The sequence below is a fragment of the Tubulanus polymorphus genome, chromosome 5 (assembly GCF_964204645.1).
Source record: "Tubulanus polymorphus chromosome 5, tnTubPoly1.2, whole genome shotgun sequence".
NCBI lineage: Eukaryota > Metazoa > Nemertea > Palaeonemertea > Tubulaniformes > Tubulanidae > Tubulanus > Tubulanus polymorphus.
Window position 1 is genome coordinate 14,664,467 of NC_134029.1, and position 19,846 is coordinate 14,684,312.

The 19,846-nt window shown below is 37.9% G+C and overlaps 2 protein-coding genes across 2 annotated transcripts in view; both read left to right on the forward strand.

The window, feature by feature from the left end:
* The window catches only part of LOC141906265 (dmX-like protein 2), a 344,303-nt gene that overhangs the window by 64,870 nt on the left and 259,587 nt on the right, over positions 1-19,846 (forward strand). The window contains exon 7 of the mRNA XM_074795507.1: positions 12,566-12,605. Coding sequence (XP_074651608.1) covers positions 12,566-12,605 — 40 coding nt within the window. The remainder of the gene's footprint in view (positions 1-12,565; positions 12,606-19,846) is intronic.
* Positions 1,398-3,499, forward strand: LOC141905314 (uncharacterized). Its single transcript, XM_074794152.1, has 3 exons — positions 1,398-1,972; positions 2,079-2,170; positions 3,284-3,499. Exons 1-3 carry the CDS (start codon positions 1,847-1,849, stop codon positions 3,459-3,461), a joined length of 396 nt encoding a protein of 131 aa, XP_074650253.1. The 5' UTR covers positions 1,398-1,846; the 3' UTR covers positions 3,462-3,499.

Here is a 19,846-nt window from a genome sequence, read left to right on the forward strand (position 1 = left end):
GTTGACACATTATATCATATATCGAATGGTGAAAAAATGAGGATATCATCACTGACATTGATCTCGTCTCAGAAGATGATTCTTCCGAACGTGAAAATACACGTGTATGAACGGCAATATCCCGTTCTCCAATACCGTATCCACTGAAGGAACATCAGCAGCAAATCTTACATTTAAGATATCATGGCATGCCATTTCTGTTGGAGTTAATTCCAACCTTCACGACAGAGAACAATAAGAAATTAACTATATCGGCTACTTTTCCAGTAGTATACATTTCAAAACAGTCACTCTGAAATAGTGTTCCTTTCAATTCGGTTGGTTTTATATAGTGGCAGTTTCGAAGAGTCTACTATTGAAAAGTGACCATTCTAAAACATCTGGTTTCGATAGTGCACAATAGCAGTAGAGGTGACTGTCAAACCACCTGCCTGTAAACAGTGACTTTGTGATAGTAACTCCTACCATAAAAGCTACTCTCAAAACATATCGTTTCTAAAAGTCAACTATTCGTATAGTGACCATTTTGAGATAGCATGGTAATTTCTTGTTGAAAATAGCAGCATCTGTTAAGATTTGCAGTGATATGTGACAGGTTCAAAGGTACCGTTAAACCCTATATGCTTTGTATACAGAACTCTGTATGCTTTGAATATAGTTTGTGAATAGAAAATCAAAGTTTCTGAGTTGCTAAGAACCCCCTAAATTATATTATGCTCAACAAAATGGCAATATCCAATAGAAAAACTATTGATTTATATATAACATCATGGATTAAATCCATTAATACTAATATAGTGCCAGTCCTAATTTAGAATTTCAAGATTTTTTTTTACATTTGCGATTATAAAACATTCTGCTGCGTTCATAAATCTTGGATTCTGTAGAAAAGAAAGACAAAAAATAAATTTGCCTTTTAGGCTTAATTTGTTTTTAAGGATATATAGAGGAATATCCAAATAAATCATATGTTCATAAAATGAATTACGTCCTATTTATCTCATTATCTGGATGAAGACTACAAAAATATTTTGAAAAAAATGTATCTTAAATACTTAGAATTAACCTTGAATTCATTGTTTATTTCGATACTAACGATCCATGTGATGTGAAGCAAAGGAGTATAAGGTGTCCACTAAGTTCCACATACTCAAAAGGTTTTTAGATCTTCTAGAGTGGAAAATTGACCGTTTAAAAAAACGGTTAATTGCCAATTAAATCTTTATATTTTCTGTTTTTTAACCTATATTTTGATCTATTTTCAGGAATATTCAGTTCGGAATGTTTGAGCTTGAGATTTTTAAGAGAGCTCAAAATTGTAGGGGACTCCCCATGATAAAATATTCAACGTTTATTTGTTCTGAAAATATATAATATGGCAATTTCAAAAAGTCAATAAATTATGGTATGTCACTTTCTGATGAGTATTTGTGCTGTCTCATCATCTATTCCTATCTGCATTCAAGATGCTGTTTGAAACTGCTGGAATGATTGGATAGAGCATTGAACAAAATCTAAACCTATAGGAAAATATTGCCACATTCATCATGAATAAGATGAGCTCTCAGGCTTAAGATGAGAATTTTGGAACTGTTTAATTGGCTTCCTGGATTTTGATGCTAAATACAGAGAATTGCTACACACAGCTAATATCAAATTTTGTGTCATGCTTCCTAGAGCCCTTATAGTTTTCTGGACATATTAAAACCAAAACTAACAGCCACGCAAGTGAAAATCAAAATGAATACATGTATAATTGTACGTTCTTCTAGATAATAGAAAGGTAAACCACTTTGCCTGTGGCAAATTATTTCAATCTAGTAATCAGACAAACGTTGCTCAGCTGATGAAAGAAGCACCAATCCTAGTTCGTTTCCTACTTGGATGTCGAGATCAAGTTAGCCAAGAATTGACAGATGTTCACAGGACATTCATATATGACATTGTCGCTCGAATTAAATTGTGCTATGAGGTAAGTTGTATAATAATTGTGACTGATATGAAAATGTAAAACTGCTTAACAGTACATTTTTTGCTATTATGTGAAACTCTTACAATTCAACTTTTTAAAATTATAGGTACAAAATAAACCCAACTTGTACTGTCCTGCAGAAAACGAAGGGATATTTAGAAAACTGAGTTTCTTTCCAGTATTACCAAAGCTACATAAGTAAGTAATTATCAGTTATTAGGCCAGCTGTAGGCTGAGCCTATTACTATACAAATGGAACGAATTTTAATGACATGGTTTCCAGAGTAAAGGCTCTTTGACTGTGCAACTAAGCATATATTCATACAAATCAATCATTAGAGCATTATCCATTCTCCAACCCCTATGAAGCTGATTTTTGAAAGAGGGCCTCGTTAAAATTTATATGAGCATTTTCGCGAAAATCTTATCGCAAAAACATCTGTTTTAAAAAGCCAATCAGAAAGCAAAGACTCCTCTATGATTGGCTTAGCTGCAGAGATCAGCAGGTGTTCACGTGAACCCGTGGTATCATCTACCGTTTTACTTCTGGGTTTTATTCTTAGATCTAAAATTGTATTTCAATATCGATTTCTGGGAAATCTTTAGTTGATTTGGTTTTTGGGAGGGATATTTTTATTTTCACTACAGAAAATATCATTGACAATTGTGCAAAGTCCGGGAAAAATAGCTTTTTCTCAAATCGGATAAATGACCTTGATATGCTATTTAGCCATGTACTCAAACTGCAAATTCAATTATATTTTATTCTGCAAAAAAATATCAGATGCAATTAAATTTTACTTTATTGAACAAGGTTAAACAACAAATCCAATTCAATTTTGTTTTATTGAGCAAATATTCATGTACACTGCTCATTTCACCACGCATTGTTTTAAAATCTATCTAATAAAGCTAAGGTCATTGTTTTGAATCAAATCTATTAGTTTGCCATAGCTTTGGTATTCATAAAGCGCACCAAAAGTTTGTTATTGTTCAGTGGTACAACATGTGTGGAAATGTGTGTTTGACTACAGTGACGTCAGCGATCGTGGGTTTTTCACAGCAAACCGGCACCTGCTGTGTATTGCAAACTGGTGAAAATAGCCGCCTTTAAAGTCTAATTTTTCAGTAATGGCTTTACTAAATTCAGAATTAGTAACACAGTTATCATTGATACACATATCACATTTAGAAAATAGGTTTTATACAATATTCTGATTATAGGGGACTTTACTTTTAAAGCAGTATCATTGTAAAGAGTTTATACTGTATTGATACATTTTTAATATGTTGAATCTACTGTAATTACAGGTGCTGCGATGGATACTCTCTTGACTTGAACAAAGCGAATGTGGATGTCACAAATATCAACAGCCAAGTCAACGAACAAGCAAATGCTGGCTTGGTTCACCTGAAATCACAGTTAGCATATATGAAGCCTGAGAACTTTATGCGGCACATTGCTTTATTCCTCGCAATAAAAAACTGAGATAAAAGAACGAAAGTATAATAAATTTGATATCTGAATCTATGAATTGAATTTTATTAAAATATAAACATAATGTATGTACACATACACTAAGTAAATGAATTTTACAATGATTATGATACATTTGTAGTACATGTAATATGATTAATAATAATATGGTTAATCTGGTTTAGTGAATACTTTTTGTTCTTCTGGTTGTAATCTTTCATTTCATCAGTCAATTTCCTCTTCCTTTTGGTCCTCTCCATCTTCTCTTCCAAGACGTACGTCTTTTTGCCTGTTTTTTCTGACATTTAAATAGAATTGAGTGCCGAGACATCTAAATCTGAAATTGATATGGTATTCACATTGACATTCACAATTAAAGTACATGTATAATTATAACAATACGGCTTTGTAGCCCACTTGGGACTTAAGTCCCAGTGGGCTATTGCGTTCACTTTTCGTCCGTCGTCCGTCCGTTCGTCCGTCCATAGACGGAATCCAGTTATTTTGGGAAGTTTTGAAGACGCTTCAAGGTAACGTCTTGATATTTGGGTTACACATGTATCTACCCTAGACACATCTTCAGCCCAGAAACTGGCCCTTTCAGAATCAAGATGGCTGACTGGCAGCCATTGTTGTTCGCCAAAATCAGCACTTTTTACACATTTTTGAGGGAAATTTTGAAGACGCTTTGATCAATTACCTTAATCTTTCGGATATATGTGAATCCCCCCAGGGCCCATCAGCATAACAAAAATTGGGTCGATCGGACTCAAGATGGCCGTCCTATGGCCTTTTTAGTGCCCAAAAATGTTAATTTTGGCCCGAATTCTGAGTCCTGTAGCTTCCTACTGGTTTGCCATTTTTCATTGCAATTTGTGATGGGTATTCTTTGGAAAGGGATGTTTTATACCTGAGACAGGTATTTTTCATCAGCCAATTATGACGCAATTGGCGGCAATCTTGGTGTCACCAGTACTCATTCATAAGTGGGAAAAAGTTTTTCCACATTATATTGATACCTAAGCATATTTTGCTACCACAATCGATTAGAAACTTGCAGCTCATAACGTGTTCTATGATTGCAGTGAGTTTCAAGGTAATTGGATTTCGTATATGGCCACCAGGGGCGAGAATAATACAATATCTTAGCATTGTTATATTGGTGCCTATGCATATTTTGTCACCACAATCAATTGGAAAGTTGTAGCTCATGACATCATCTATGATTGTTGCGAGTTTTAAGGACATTTGTTTTTCTATATGGTCACCAGGGGGCGTTGAATGGTAGAATAACTTAGTATTTCCTTATTATATTGGTACCTAGGCATATTTAGTTACCATGATCAATTGCAAAGTTGTAGTTCATGACATGTTCTAAGATTGTGGTGACTTTCGAGGTCATTGGGTTTTGAATATGGTCAATAGGGGGCGTTGAATAGTAGAATAACTAATATTTCCATATTAATTGGTAACGAGGCATATTTTGTTATCACAATCAATTAACCCTGGTCACCAGGGGGCGTTGAATATTGAAATTGTTAGATTGTTGAGCATTTGGAACCACTTCCCAAGTGGGCATGGTGTCCCTGGACCCCTAGTTCATTAATTAGATTGTCTGCCAACAAAAACCAAATCTTCCCGAGGAAGAGGTAAAAAAACTTCATCATGTTGACAGAAAAGGAACAATATTATTTGGCCCTTTTTTATGTAGTCAATGATGTGGGATGAGGCTACATGTAAGGCCACATAAAAAAAAGAAGTTTTTCAGGCGGGGCAATCACCAAAATGGGTAGGTAGGTAGGTAGGGATATTTTTTCCTTTTTGGGCATACTTTTGAAAATGGGGTAGGTCGCCGTAAATACTTCGTAAATATTTTTGAAAAATGTTATTTCACCCAAAATTTTGAAAGAAATTGAATTTTATTCTGAAAATGATTATTTGAGACGAGGAAATATCGGGTCGGTCGGGCCGAGAAACAGGCGTCCGCCTGTAGATTCGCTGTTCTGCCCCCACTTGATGAATTCCGCTGAGCGATCCATTTTTCCAACCAATAGGATGCATTGTTGATAAGCGCACAGCGAGCGCCGAAGGCGCGAGCTGGAAGCTCCTAAAGTTAATCGCACATATGAGGCAAATTAAAATTGCCTATATTTTTCCATACTATCCTTCTCAAAAAGTGTAGTTAACATCCGGGACACATGGGTATTGGCTAAATGGTGGCAACGAAAATGACGGTCATGGACAGACTTTCGTCGAAACTTGCGGGCCGCGTCGCGCGGGTAGTTTAAATACGTGAATGAGGGATTACAAAATGATTTTGTGTAATTCTCTGAATATTTGCCTAGAATATTCACAAAATCATGTCAAAAATGTTATTTTTAGTTCGTATACTCCGTAGAAACCAATTGGAAGACAGGATTTGGATCCCACAAAAAGCACAGTCCCTTAGCAACGGGTCCAATTTTTTAGAATAAGTCCCGAAGAATAACGCAAGTGCGCGGTCCCCGTGTTACAAAATGACCGTCCCGCTACGTACAAGTACATAATAATTAACTCAAAATTTTGCCAATCCCTGGAGTAAAATGCCGTGCGTTTTTTGACATATCTTTTTATGTGTCTTTTATTCCCGTTAATCCCCTTTTCTGTGTCGAGTAAAATTCGTATAGGCCTACATAACGCTATAATTTGATTTAAAATACCGTTGTTCCATTAATTCCGAACCCATGCAACCCGTTGTACTACTTTTAGGAACAAATTTTTAGTCTAAAACATAAAACTATTGAAGCCATGAGATTTAATGTAGAAATCTGATGCTATAATCCGTATTTAAAATACTGTTGTGGAAATCTGACGTTTTTTAACTACAGAAAAATTTATTTTCGTGTAATCGATAAAACAATAAACTCTCAATTTGTTATTGACATTCCCAAACTCCCATGTTTTTTTGCAGAAAATAAATTTCTTTTTTTTAATTAGATCACGGGTCCCTTAATTCGCTCGAAGATCTATGATATTTTGTGTGATTTTCACGCGCAACCTACATGTTGAATTTGGGAACAAATTTCTTGTGTAAAATATATAACTATTGAAGCCGTGAAGATTTAATGTAGAACGTACTCATCTGACGATACAGAAAGATTTATTCTCGTATGAACGATAACAAAAACAGGCTTTCAATATGTAATCAACATTCCCAAAGCATGTTTTTTCTCAAAAATGAAATTATTTTTCTATTGATCACAGGGACACGGCTGTACAGCGCGGAAACTTGAAGTAACCTTGATCTTACTTAGTATGCGAACGTGCACCTGCAGCATATTCAGCCAGCGGAGTCATCGGCGTTTGTCGATGATTTCCGATTCATACTAAATAAGTTTGTAAGCTATATTTCACTAGTCTTGTGATGAATATTCAATTTTAGTGTGCTAATAAACGATATTTAAACTTTCTTTTCATAAATAAATTGATATTACGGTATTTTGTAAAATTAGATTTCGTGTGGAGTAATGTGACCGTACATCATGGCAGATTGTAAACAAAAAGTGATGACAGCTAGAAAAGATGAAAATGTCTTAAAATTACACCCAGAAATGTGTTTTCCTACCAAATAACAATGATCAAATATTAGGATACGACGGTTACTATTGTTTTAAGATCATCATGCTTTCAAATGGAAGAATAAAACGACAGCTTGTCGCCGGAAAGCGATTCAACCCAAATTCAATTGGTTTTATTGAAAACTGCCGCTGATCAAATCACGTATAAAGGATAAAGCATGAGTTCACCCACGGTAAGTATTTTATTGCTATATGAATAAACAAAATATGAGGCCAGAATGTATGAAACTCATGCAGTTTCGGAAATACACTATCTAGGCCTACAGTACAGTCAACCTTCGTTCGATATGCTGCCCATAGCCTAGACTACTAGCCTACCTATACATCACGTCCACAAACCCCGTCCACAAACTCCATTCATTTGTAGTACACTTCTATTCAAATGTTTATTTAATTATCCTCTATAAACCGCCATACTTTCTATACTGCCAAAATCCTTAATATTGATGCGGGCGGGCGGTAGGCCTATCAGAGGCTGGCTGGCTATAGGCTACATCTCTCTCCCTTGCCCTCTCTTTTTGTTTTAACTCTAGTCATCACTTTAGACCGAATCAGACAGGGCTCTCAATGAGAATCAGTAAATTAAGTATGAACTAAAACCGGTTTAACTGAACTAAAGCTTGTTTTTTTTTAATTTTTCAGAAATTACACAAATTTATGACGTGCAACAGTGATTTACATCATAGAACAAAAACTAATTAGAGAATCTGGAACTGATTGGGAAGCTAGCTTCGAAGGTAAAGTTCCTCAAAATTTTCGGCATTTTAAGTTTTCAAAACATTATAACAAGTATGATGATTAAACTTATATCAATGCATATGAAGAAATATTTCTCATTGTAGGTTAAACCTGATCACTGACATTGCTACATTTCTGGCAAGTTCGTGTTTTACTCAATGGTGAAATTTTCTTGAAGAATCCCCCACAGTTACACTTCCGGATTATTTTGTGTAAGTGCAGTGATTTTGTTGAGTAGAGACCTTGATTCAAAAACATTACTTTTGTGCGGACTACTTTGTTCCGCAAACAGATTCTGGCATCTTGGTTCATACTCGCATGCTTGCTTTCAAGCCCCTGCTCTCCAAAGAGCCCCAATGACTTCCATGTTTGGATGAATTCAGGCATGTGATAGATCAAAACATGCAATTTGGGAGTTATATTTGCCTTGGGGAAATTTTGAGGAAACCATGTACCAAATTCATGAATACTGTTCACTACATGTTCTATTTCAGGTTCGGACAAAAACCGACAAGCCGAATATACATGATAAATATCTTGAAACTTCTCGAAAAGATCCAAAAATAACTTTCGGTCATTCGGATACTTGTTGAGACAGGATAATAGTATTTGTGGATTGTTAATTCCATTTTCCTCATCCTTTTTAAACAACTTGTGTACATGGTTTCCTACAAAGCTATTCGAGTGATATGCCTGTCTGTCAACTCCTATCTTTTTAAGATTCTCATTTAGATCTTTTTGTATCGGTCCCATCTCTAAGGTTATGTCCTTATATATTTGGTTAAGCTTGATTCTTCTCGGATTAAACAGTACTTATATTGATTCCTATATCTTTGATTTTGCTCATGTTTTCATCTGCTTGTTTCAGGAATTTGTCTGGTGTTATTTTTTTGTCCGCAAGTGGCCGACATTTCAAACAAAGGAAATCGCTATCAGAAATATTGGGATCGACATATACAGATTGAACACATTGGCTGTGGTATGGTGCGTTACAGTTTGTGCAATACAAATACAGATGTGGCTGCGGATTCTCAATAGAACGAATTATACAAGTCGGCGCCCAACAGTTTAATGGACTAGAGCGTTTTCTCTTTGCATTTTTCAATAAGTCAACTAGTTCTTGACAAGATTGTAACTTCTGTTTTACGCTATCAAGTTCATCCTGCAAGCTAGTTACAGATGCTGAAGCTGCTCTCCATGCTTCCCATTGCTCGGGAAAACGTTCTCCGAGGGAAGATTCATCAAATTCACAACAACGTTTTTCTAGCATCTCGAAGAACATTAACCCTAAGCCAAGAGAAATATGGAGACCAGGAGGAACTAGATGGCCTAATTCTGAGGGCTTGAAAAGCATACCACTTGTGAATGAACCACGAATGTTTTGTGTTTCAGCACCAATAACCCGTGGTGTAGCTTCAGCAGTTTGTGCATTCCTTAAATAGGACTCGATTGAACGTGATTGATACTGCTTGAATGTTGGGGTATGAGGTGTTGCATCTGTTTTGCGTAAATCATGGAGTGTTACCTCACACCATAGACATGGATAGGTTGATGCGCTGCCTTGATGGCCCATAATCTGGCAAAGGAAATGAAGGTCCCCCATTGGAAATATTCTAACAGTAATTTCTTGACAAAAAACGATGATTGTTTTGACAGTTGAAATTTCACCCTGGAATATTCATATTTCGTCATGAAATTCTGGGGACCTATTTAACTGATTTTTCATTATCAGTTTTTCTACTGACTTTTGTATTAATAGCTCTATTGATGTCACAGAAACAAACGCTGACAATTGCTTTTCATGAGTTCTGCTATTAATTTCCAATTCTATTTCACCAGCTTCAATGAATGTCGAAAACGACTCTTGTCTGGCTTCAAACTCTTGTCTAATATTTCGACTAGACGGAAAAATCTGAATATTGTAATGTTTCAAGATTTTTTAAAGTTCAAGTAACTTATTCACCGGTAGTCTCAAATTTAATTTCTATTCTATTACTTGAGTTGGATCTAATTGATTTACATTTGCGATACCGGCCAACTCCAGAGCCTTTTTGACTAAATCAGGATACCTTTTCATGAAACAAGATAATGTTACAGCCATATCATTTCCTGACGATGAAATAGATGATAATTTATCCAAAACAAGTTTAAGTTTTCTTGCTCTCGAGTCTAGAGTTTTCTTTGAGGCTGAACTAGAATTAATTGTTGGATGTTCTTATTTGGTGTAACAACTACTTTTACTGCGAAAACTAGTAACAAGGGGAGTAGCTTCAAATGTTTTTAAGTTTGATGAATCTGTGTCAATTTTTAATAAATTTGCTCAAGTTTCGCTTTCAAATTTTGAATTTCTTCATTCTTCAGTCAAATTTGGTCGGATAATAAGTTCAAGTAACTTATTCACCGGTAGTCTCAAATTTAATTTCAATTCTATTACTTGAGTTGGATCTAATTGATTTACATTTGCGATACCGGCCAACTCCAGAGCCTTTTTGACTAAATCAGGATACCTTTTCATGAAACAAGATAATGTTACAGCCATATCATTTCCTGACGATGAAATAGATGATAATTTATCCAAAACAAGTTTAAGTTTTCTTGCTCTCGAGTCTAGAGTTTTCTTTGAGGCTGAACTAGAATTAATTGTTGGATGTTCTTATTTGGTGTAACAACTACTTTTACTGCGAAAACTAGTAACAAGGGGAGTAGCTTCAAATGTTTTTAAGTTTGATGAATCTGTGTCAATTTTTAATAAATTTGCTCAAGTTTCGCTTTCAAATTTTGAATTTCTTCATTCTTCAGTCAAATTTGGTCGGATAATTCATTGATTTTCTCTTTCATGGTAATCAAATAAGGATGACAAGAACATTGACAATGAGACTTAACAGGTGATATTGAACATAAGGAAACCGAATTCAGATCACTACACTGGAGGACATCATTATCATCAATATCAGACAAATCTACACCAGAGTGCGCATCAACAGCAGATATCTCGAGTGTACTTTCCAGCAAAATGTCGTCATTAGTCGAGCTTTCCTCTATTGCATCCTCTCTTTCTGTAAATTCACTACTCTGGCTTTCTTCAAATGTTGAATTTGCAACTATGTCCCTAGTTTTTGTTCCTAGGGAAATGTTAAGAGGGAAGAATAAATATGATTGTAGAAAATGGGTCCTTTCAAAGACCTTCATTATTTGAATGAAATATGTAAATATGTGTTGAATTAAGCAGAATCAGTTATAGTTCTCTATATATATATATATATATATATATATATATATATATATATATATATATATTATATATATATATATATATATATATACGGTAACATAGGGGACCATGAACAGGGCGGTACCTGATTAGGGAAAATTTAGTTTTGTAATTTACTGAATTGAGCCGATTACCGAAAAAACCAGTACCGCCTTAAACAGAGCCTCTACTGTGCCTCCTTTATGAAACTGGCCTCAGGGGTTTAATAAAGAACAACATTGCATATACATACTTGCATTATCCTCATACTTATCATACTTGCATCATCCTCGTTGTCGTTATCCTTTCATTTAAATCATTTGATTGACAGTCACACAATCAGAGTTCGAAATATAAAAAGCTTGTAAACCTCACAATCAACTAACGAACAACCATAATTTCTAACATGTGTAATGAATTTTAATTCTTTAATAAAAACATTCCAAAAAATATAGATTATATAAGACTCACTCCTACGCTTTTTTCTTGAACTTCGGAAGTACTTCTTTCTTGAATGGGCGCCTTGCTTAGTAGTGATATTGACTGAACGCTTTTTTGATGCTGTAAAAAGTGAAAGATAGTGCATCTAAATGTTTTCATATTGTCTTAATCTTAAATCTCAAGATTAAAAAATTCGATATACTTACCAGTGGCTTGCTCAGCAGACGAACCGGCAGCGGTACTCAAATTTGCATCCCTAACGGTCGGTACAAATCGTGCTAAAAATGAAAGAATAAATATCTGGTATGGTGGTAGGCCAGACTGGATCCAGTTCAAATAAATGTACTTCATTTGACAAAATAAAATTTCTAGGCCTTTTCCTCAGGTATTTCTGGGCTTCTTATATATCAAATTTCTCTAAAAAATAGGAGAGCACCATTATCCAACTCCCAAGAGGAAATAAATGGGAGGGGAAATCATTTTAGGGGCAGGAAAGTGGCCGCTCTATAAAATCGGTCGAATTCTTACGAGGTACAAATTTCAAAAAATCTCTGAAGCCCTAATTCGTCAATAGGGGTTATTGTATGTCAATTTGTTTATCTTTTTATGATCTACCTCGCTAAATCGGAATCCACTATGAAGTATTATGTTTAAATGTTCGCTTTGGCGTTAAACTATGAATAGTTTGGCATTTGGAGATGCCTAAATTATCAAAAAATTACTTATGATTTCGGAGCTGGTTGTCACGGTTTCTCCACGAACTAAAGTTTTAAACAACATACCGCGAGGTACCTCGGGTCTTCAGGAAGCAATCTATGCTCGTTACAAATTAATATATGCCCATTCATTTATGTACTATGTACGCTCAAATACGAATGCCAAAGCCCGGTTTCTTCAGCTTTAAAGCATTACCAGCTGGTGAGGTCAAGTTTCTAACTTCGTAGAAGAGCTGTAGAGCCGTGGCGAACCATCGCTCATAGCGGATCATTGATATTCTGGTGTAATAATGATGTAATAATGCTGAGTGGACAAAGTTGAGTTTTGATTAAGGTAATGCATTTTTTTTCCAGAATGATCGATTAGTGAAGGTCTGGTATGAACAGAAAAAAGGTATCATGATTTCTATTCAATCAAAGATCTGCCAAATAGAAATATTCATTGGTGAAATCAACTATCATTTTGCAAAGTTGTAGTCCAAGACATGTTCTATGATTGTCGTGAGTCTCAATGGCATAGGTTTCTGTGTGTGTTTTTGTCTTAAAATAGGGATTGACCCTGTTATTTATTTGAATGGTAGGTTTCGTTTGATTTCCTGTTTGGGTGTCCCTTACAAACCCACCACACCTGCCGGGAGCGAAACAGAGGGTTTTATTTGGAAGTCGGAAATGGAAGTACAGAATGTAGTTGATTTGTTGTCGGTGGAGGTTACATCATATTTTTTTTCAAAATTGAAGTACATAATTGGAAATGTTGGTTCAGGTTCATTCAAACAATAATCCAAGTAGCTGGAACCGGCAAGCGACTGATTGGGTTTTATTTTGTTGGCTGCCTAATTAGTACATCGAGATTTTGGAAGTAACTATATTCCATTTTTTAAATATTTTTTGGTCGTTTTCTATGTGTAAATAGTACGAAAGTTTATTGTAGTTTTTTTTCCCTCGGATATATGTTGGTGTAAAAGTCCTCTAAGTTGATTTCCCGCGTGTTGACTAGATTAAAAGGAAGCACATTTCGAAAGCGCAAATTATCCAGCTGAGAGTAAGGTCCTGGTAACCGAAGTGCAGTTATGTTACGACGACGCTGTAGTTCCTATGGGGATGGGTTTCTCCGCCAAAGGGTGCAGTTGGTACTTCACATCTGGTGCTGATTTTGCCTAAAAGTAGAAGTTAAACACAGGGGCAGTTTTGTATTTCGAACATATATACAGTGCATGGTTGGACAGTGCTATGCGCATTGATAGACCGTCAGCTACAAAGCAGCACAGGCACGCGAGCTAAATTGATATAATTATTAATACATATGAAAAGTCTCGATCGGGTTTTGTTTACAGTTATGATGAAAAGAACACACTGCTCCGATAATTGACTGGCAGTTCTATGCACGATGAAAGACCGTCAGTGAAACATCTAGGCGAGCCCAGTTTATCATGTGTCACAGTTGGGTTCTTGGTAGTTTTTATCTAGGGCGAAGCCCGAGATGTTGTAATGGGTCCAAAAATCGAATTTTTGCTCACAAATGAGGTTGTAACTTTGACCCAAAGTCATGCAATCTACTATTTTTATGTGCAACATGTACCTTGATCATGCGGCTAAAATCTGTTGGAAATGGAATATTGAATTTGGCATTCATTTTAGAGAAATCGACGAATTTGTGGCGATTTTTAAAAAATTTCCAAGGAGCATTTTGTTTCATAAAATTTCCAGAAAGCCTTTGTACATTGTTAAATTGATGTAATATAAATGCTCCCTGCAGTTAGCTGATCTTTTGCAGTCAATCAATGTAAGGCCATATTCGATAATACCACGCAGACAAACCGGTCTATTAATCTGCTCAAATATTGTTTTCCATTTTTTAGGATTTACTTCCTCATTTCCCAGTCATTGGACAGTCTTATTATATGTTTACTTTAAATTTGAAAGTCATCGTATTGTTTCCGTCTCCCCATTGTATTATGAAAAAACCGGAGATTCAATCGATCCGCCACATCGTTGTGGCATGCACAATCGAATTGGCCCAGACCCGGTGCCGCGCTGAATGACATTAGACTGTTAGATTTTCTTTCGATTTAGCATTTATTTTACGCAATAAGTAATTATTTATATCGTAGAGTGCTGACGATATAGTTTACAGGATGAAGAAGTAAATGTACACTGTCATAGACCGTAAAACTATCATAAATTGTGTGTTTACGCGCGCGATGTGTTTCAATTCAATTTACCCAATCAATCGCCGTGTGTGTACTGTGCAATTTACAGGGCTTTCAAAATACTCGTTCAAAATAAGCCTTCGGCCATCGCATCCGACTGTGAGTAAGAATCCTGTGAGGGCTATGAAATATCTCGTCTGATATCAACGATAGTATGAAAGCTGTGATCAGAGGCTATGTTTAAATGTAGGCCTATTGCAGTCAGTATGCATCGCGTGAAAATTTGCCTCAGACGCGTGGCCTAGTTTAAGTCTCCAGGAAATTGGCTCCCTTCAAAACAACCTGATCAACCTTTTCATCGGTGAGTTCCTTCCATTTTGATCTCTTTTACTGATACACCAATAAACTCAATCATAAATTCCCGGCCACGTTTTCTGTTCGTCACAAATCGGTGACTTCTCGGTCGAGTCAAACACAATCCGCGTTAAATTTTATTTCATTCGCACGTTCTATTATTTGCTTGCCTTTCATCTTTTGGAGCTTGACAGGCCTAAGTGTCTGAATTGGTACCGTAAGCCGGTACTGGGCCAGTTATATTCAAATGACCTTTATTGTAGGTAACAAAACGTCATTGACTTAATTATGTCGGAATCTTGTCCTAGAGATAGAAAAGTCCATTCGCAGGCCATGATATCTCTGGTACCTCTTCCCCTACTGGCGCGGCACGACTTCCGGGGTGCAGGCCGGCATTCCCTCACGGGAGCCCTCAGTTGTAAATTCCATGCGACAATCCCGTAACAAGAGGGCTAAAAAGTCGTTGAGCATTGGGTTTCGGCCAACTGGCTCCTGTTTCTCTTGTTACTACAGTGGCCCAAGAGGCCACTAAATCCCGGCTAATCGGTTCTTGAATCTGTTCCGTTTTAGCCGTGGTTAATCAGCCGGGTCAGGTTCGGCTTGGTTCCATTTTGGAACCAGCTCCAGGTATCAGTCCAACCGAAGACCAGTCAGGATAGCCGAGGCAGCCAAGAAGCAAGCCGCTTTAGGCCTTAATAGATTTATCCTGTTTCAGCAAAATTATTTGTATTTTATTTTCAGTAATAGGCTCTACCGTTTAATGTCCCATGCTGAGAGCTAGGATCTCGGTTATTATGAAATGTCCGGTACCTCCTCCCCTTCCAGCGCGGTTCGACCTCTGGAAAGGGTGCAGTCCGGCTTTTTTTGCCATGGGACATCCGACCGAAAGGTCACTGCACTGTCCCGTGTGAGGTAGGAGTTTTTCGGAGTCGTCGGGCCCGCCAATAACCCCGGCACTCCTGTCTCTGAAAACCTTTAGCATCAGCTGAGTCCGATAATCACAGACCACCCGTACCTCCTCCCCTTCGAGCATGGTTCACCCTATGGAAAGGGTCCAGGCGACTTTTTGTCATGGGACCTTCGCCGATAGGTCATTGCAGCTGTCTTGTGTTGGGTCAGAGAATCTCGGGAGTTGTCAGGCTAGCCAACTGCCCGGCATTCCTGTCTCCGTAAACCTCTAGCAACGGCTGAGCTGATCAACTTCAGACCGAACCGGTGTACAACCCACGCCGTGTTCATTCTTGGTGAATAAGCCGGATCCAGTGCGGCTCGGTGGCACATTTGCCCCGGAGGCCTTTCGGTCGGCAGTCGCTCGGTGCACAGAGCAGCGCGACCTAGGCTGGGAAAGTTCGGCATCCGGAGTCAGCCGTTGCGTTTAGTGTAGCGTATTACTGACTCCCAGGTCTCGGTCTGTCCAGCCCGGGTCCAGTCAGAAGATGGCTGACCCGCCCATTTCTTCCCAACTCGTAAGGATTTGGGGTTTCTGGCTGAACCAGCCCTCATGGTTCATGACTCCAAGATCTAGACAATTTTCCTTGGAGTCGGCGCCTTTCATTCCAATGGTTTCATGGTGACATCGCTTCCATATCTGGCATAGTGCGTATGAACGAAGGAACGTTGTTGAACGAATGTAGTAAGTCAGGGGTGATGACTGCCTGTACACCAGTAGTGGTCGACTGACTGTCCAGTCATTCGGGTTCAGTCGCCACTTCACTGCACAGTTTGTGCCAGTGGATAGGCTCATCGTTCCCTCATACAAGGGGTTCTCGGGAAGCTCCACTGTGCTAAGTCCATGGATTGGACAGAGTGCATAGCTTCATAGCTTTGAAATTTGAAATTCTCATGGCGGAGTAGGCTGACTTGTGTGAGGGGAGCTCCCGATTAAAATCGTTGTGTGATTTAAGTTACGGGAAACTTAAAGTCAAAGGTGTCTTGCAATTGTTGAAAGGCGTATTGCGATCATACGGACAATCATTTCTACGTGAGTTCTTGCATCTATTTGCACCTATTCGATGCTGTAGTACTTGTCTATTCTAACGAAAATATACTATTGAAGTTTGACATTAGTTCAAATGTACTCGCTCTTGCAAAACGTGTACTTCAATAACCGTTCCACATGAGTAGCTTTCAGTCCGATCCGGCAAAGTCGATGAATAGAGATACAAGCCTGGCAGTCACGCCATCTGACCATAATAGAACTGCAAGTAAAAGATCTATGGACTCTATGTCACCAGATCCTTCAATTATTAGTCCGGATCACAAAATATCAGCTTCAAGTAGTGACGAAATAAATAATCATGATATTTTGGCGCGTCTGGAGAACATCGAAATTAATATGCCAGGAAACTCTTTCGATGAAAGAGTGTCTGAAATGTTTGATATCATTCGAGGCTTGAGTAGACGGCTTGAAATAGCGGAACACAAGATAGAGGAACTGAAACAAGAAAATATCGAGCTCAGGTATCGATCAATAAGGCAAAACTTGCTCGTCTTCAATGTTCCTGAAACTCCGAATGAAACCTGTCTCAAGTGGCCCGTAACTTTTTAACTGAGAAAATGAAAGTTACTCTCACTTCAGAAAGCTGTAAAGCTGTTTTAGACATAGCTCATCGTATCGGATCAAGAAGTAAGCGCCCAATAGTTATCCTCTTCACAACGCGTTGCGGTAAAATTGAAGCTATGACGTATAGCAAAAACCTAAAAAGTTCAAATTACTACGTACGAGACCAACTACCCCGAGAAATGAATGATAGAGCAGCCGCCCAAATCAACGACTTCAAAGCGCTAAAAAGCAATGAACAAAACCGTGTGAGAATGGTTCGAGATATGCTCATACTGAATGGAGAAATCGAGCGACCAGAGCTTTCTCGCAACCCACTAACACCTGACATAATGGATTTAGTTGAAATTGACGAAACCGAATTAATTCAATCCGAAATAAAATCTATCGAAAATTGTGAGATTCGTGCGAGTACAATTAGTACTGAAAAGGTTCACGCATTGCTTGACTTAAACACTAGTATTAAGATCATCACTCTCTTATCCAAATTCATTTGCAAAAATAGTGACCGCTTACCACTACCCTGATAGCATGTTCTCATTTTAATTTCCCCCAGTGTTTTTCTTTATTCGTTAGTTTTGCGTCACTCTTTTCATGTGTTTATGTATGTAATTATATGTTCAACCTGTCCATAATGGATTTTTCCCGCGTGAAAGGTATCGTTCTTATGTATCGTATGTCAGTTTGATGTTAATAAATTGGATTATAAATAAAAATAGCTTTATACGCGTTCTCCGCTGAGCTCTCACTCCCTTCACTAGTCTTCTGCTGTGGCATCCGGTGGCCTCTTATCGTCTAAATCTTGTGGGGCCGGGAGCGCCCAACTGAGTTTGTTTAACCCCGCCTGGTTCTGGGCTTTTCGTGTTCGAGACTGCTTACGTTTTCTCGCCCGAATGCTTAGCTTGGTCGACGCATCATTTTTCAGCGAAAAGATATCTAATATAAATGCCGCCTTGGCTGGTGTGTCACTACCAACTGAAATTCCATGCAATAAAAGCACTGCTTGCAGGCTGTCTGTTCTTGATCTGGCATCTGTTAGTGAAATACAACGGTTAATTATGTGTTCGCCATCTAAAACTTGTATGTTAGACCCCATACCGACTCATTTACTTAAAAATTTTAGTGTTCTACCATGTATAGCTCCAGTAGTCTGTAACATTGTCAATGATTCCTTGGCAAGTGGTGCTGTTCCCACAGAATTCAAACAGGCAATTGTTACCCCGCTTCTTAAGAAACCGACTTTGGACCGCCGTGTTTTAGATAATTATCGGCCTGTGTCTAACCTTGGTTTCTTATCCAAGATTTTAGAGAAGGTAGTTGCGAGGAGATTTCGCCATCATATGTCATATAACGGCCTCTATGAGTGCCTACAATCAGCCTACAGAGCTGGGCATAGCACCGAAACAGCCTTAGTCAGGGTGCAAAACGACATTCTGTGTGCTTTTGACAAGAAGCAGGTAGTTGGATTGGTGCTGCTCGATTTATCAGCAGCATTCGATACTGTCAATCATGAAGTTCTTCTTAATCGACTAAAAGACTGTGTTGGGTTAGAAGGCAGCACACTTAATTGGTTTAGGTCCTACTTGGACAATAGAACTCAATGCGTTTGTGTTGATGGTCACATGTCGTCCCCTTGTAGGCAGGGTTCTGTCTTAGGCCCTTTGCTGTTTTCGATCTACATGAGCCCACTAGGCGAAATAATTCGTAAACATGGTATCTGCTACCATTTTTTTGCTGATGACAGCCAGCTCTACATTTGTTTCCATCCTGCTGATAGTGTAGATGCAATCTCTAAACTTGAGACTTGTATTGCAGAGGTTCGAGAGTGGATGACTAGAAATTTCTTAAAATTTAATGATGACAAGACTGAATTTCTGATCATCCATTCTCGTCAACAGAACTTTTCTGCCCTGCCCAACAGCTGTAAATGTTGGTGGTCACATGATTCAACGGAGTAGTGTCGTAAGAAATCTAGGTGGTTATTTTGATGAGCACATGTCCATGGATAATCACATCAGAAATATTTGTAAATCTTGCTACCTTCATTTGAGGAACATTGGGCTCATCCGGAGTTGCATTAGTTACTTCTAGGCTGGATGGGCTCAATGCTCTACTCATTGGTATTCCGCAAACCACACTTTCCCTTTTACAAAGAGTTCAAAATAATGCTGCCCACCTTGTGACTGGCACTCCAAGAGGTGACCATATTTCCCCAGTTTTGAAAAGCCTTCATTGGCTTCCAGTTGAGAAAAGAATCCAATTTAAGGTGCTCGTTTTAACATACAAGTGTGTTCATGGCCTAGCTCCAACCTACCTACAACAACTAGTTCAACTTTATACACCAAGTCGTTCATTAAGATCTTCTGGAGAACTCCTTTTGTCCCAACCTAGAAGCAGGCTGACGTCGTTTGGAGATCGCTCTTTTTCATGTGCTGCTCAACGTATGTGGAATAAGCTCTCTATTTCTATTAGAGCATCTGACAGCTTAGCGATTTTCAGGCCATGTCTGAAAACGCATCTGTTTTCATAACTGGTACAAAAGTGTCTTTGATCGCATTTTTTTGTGGATAC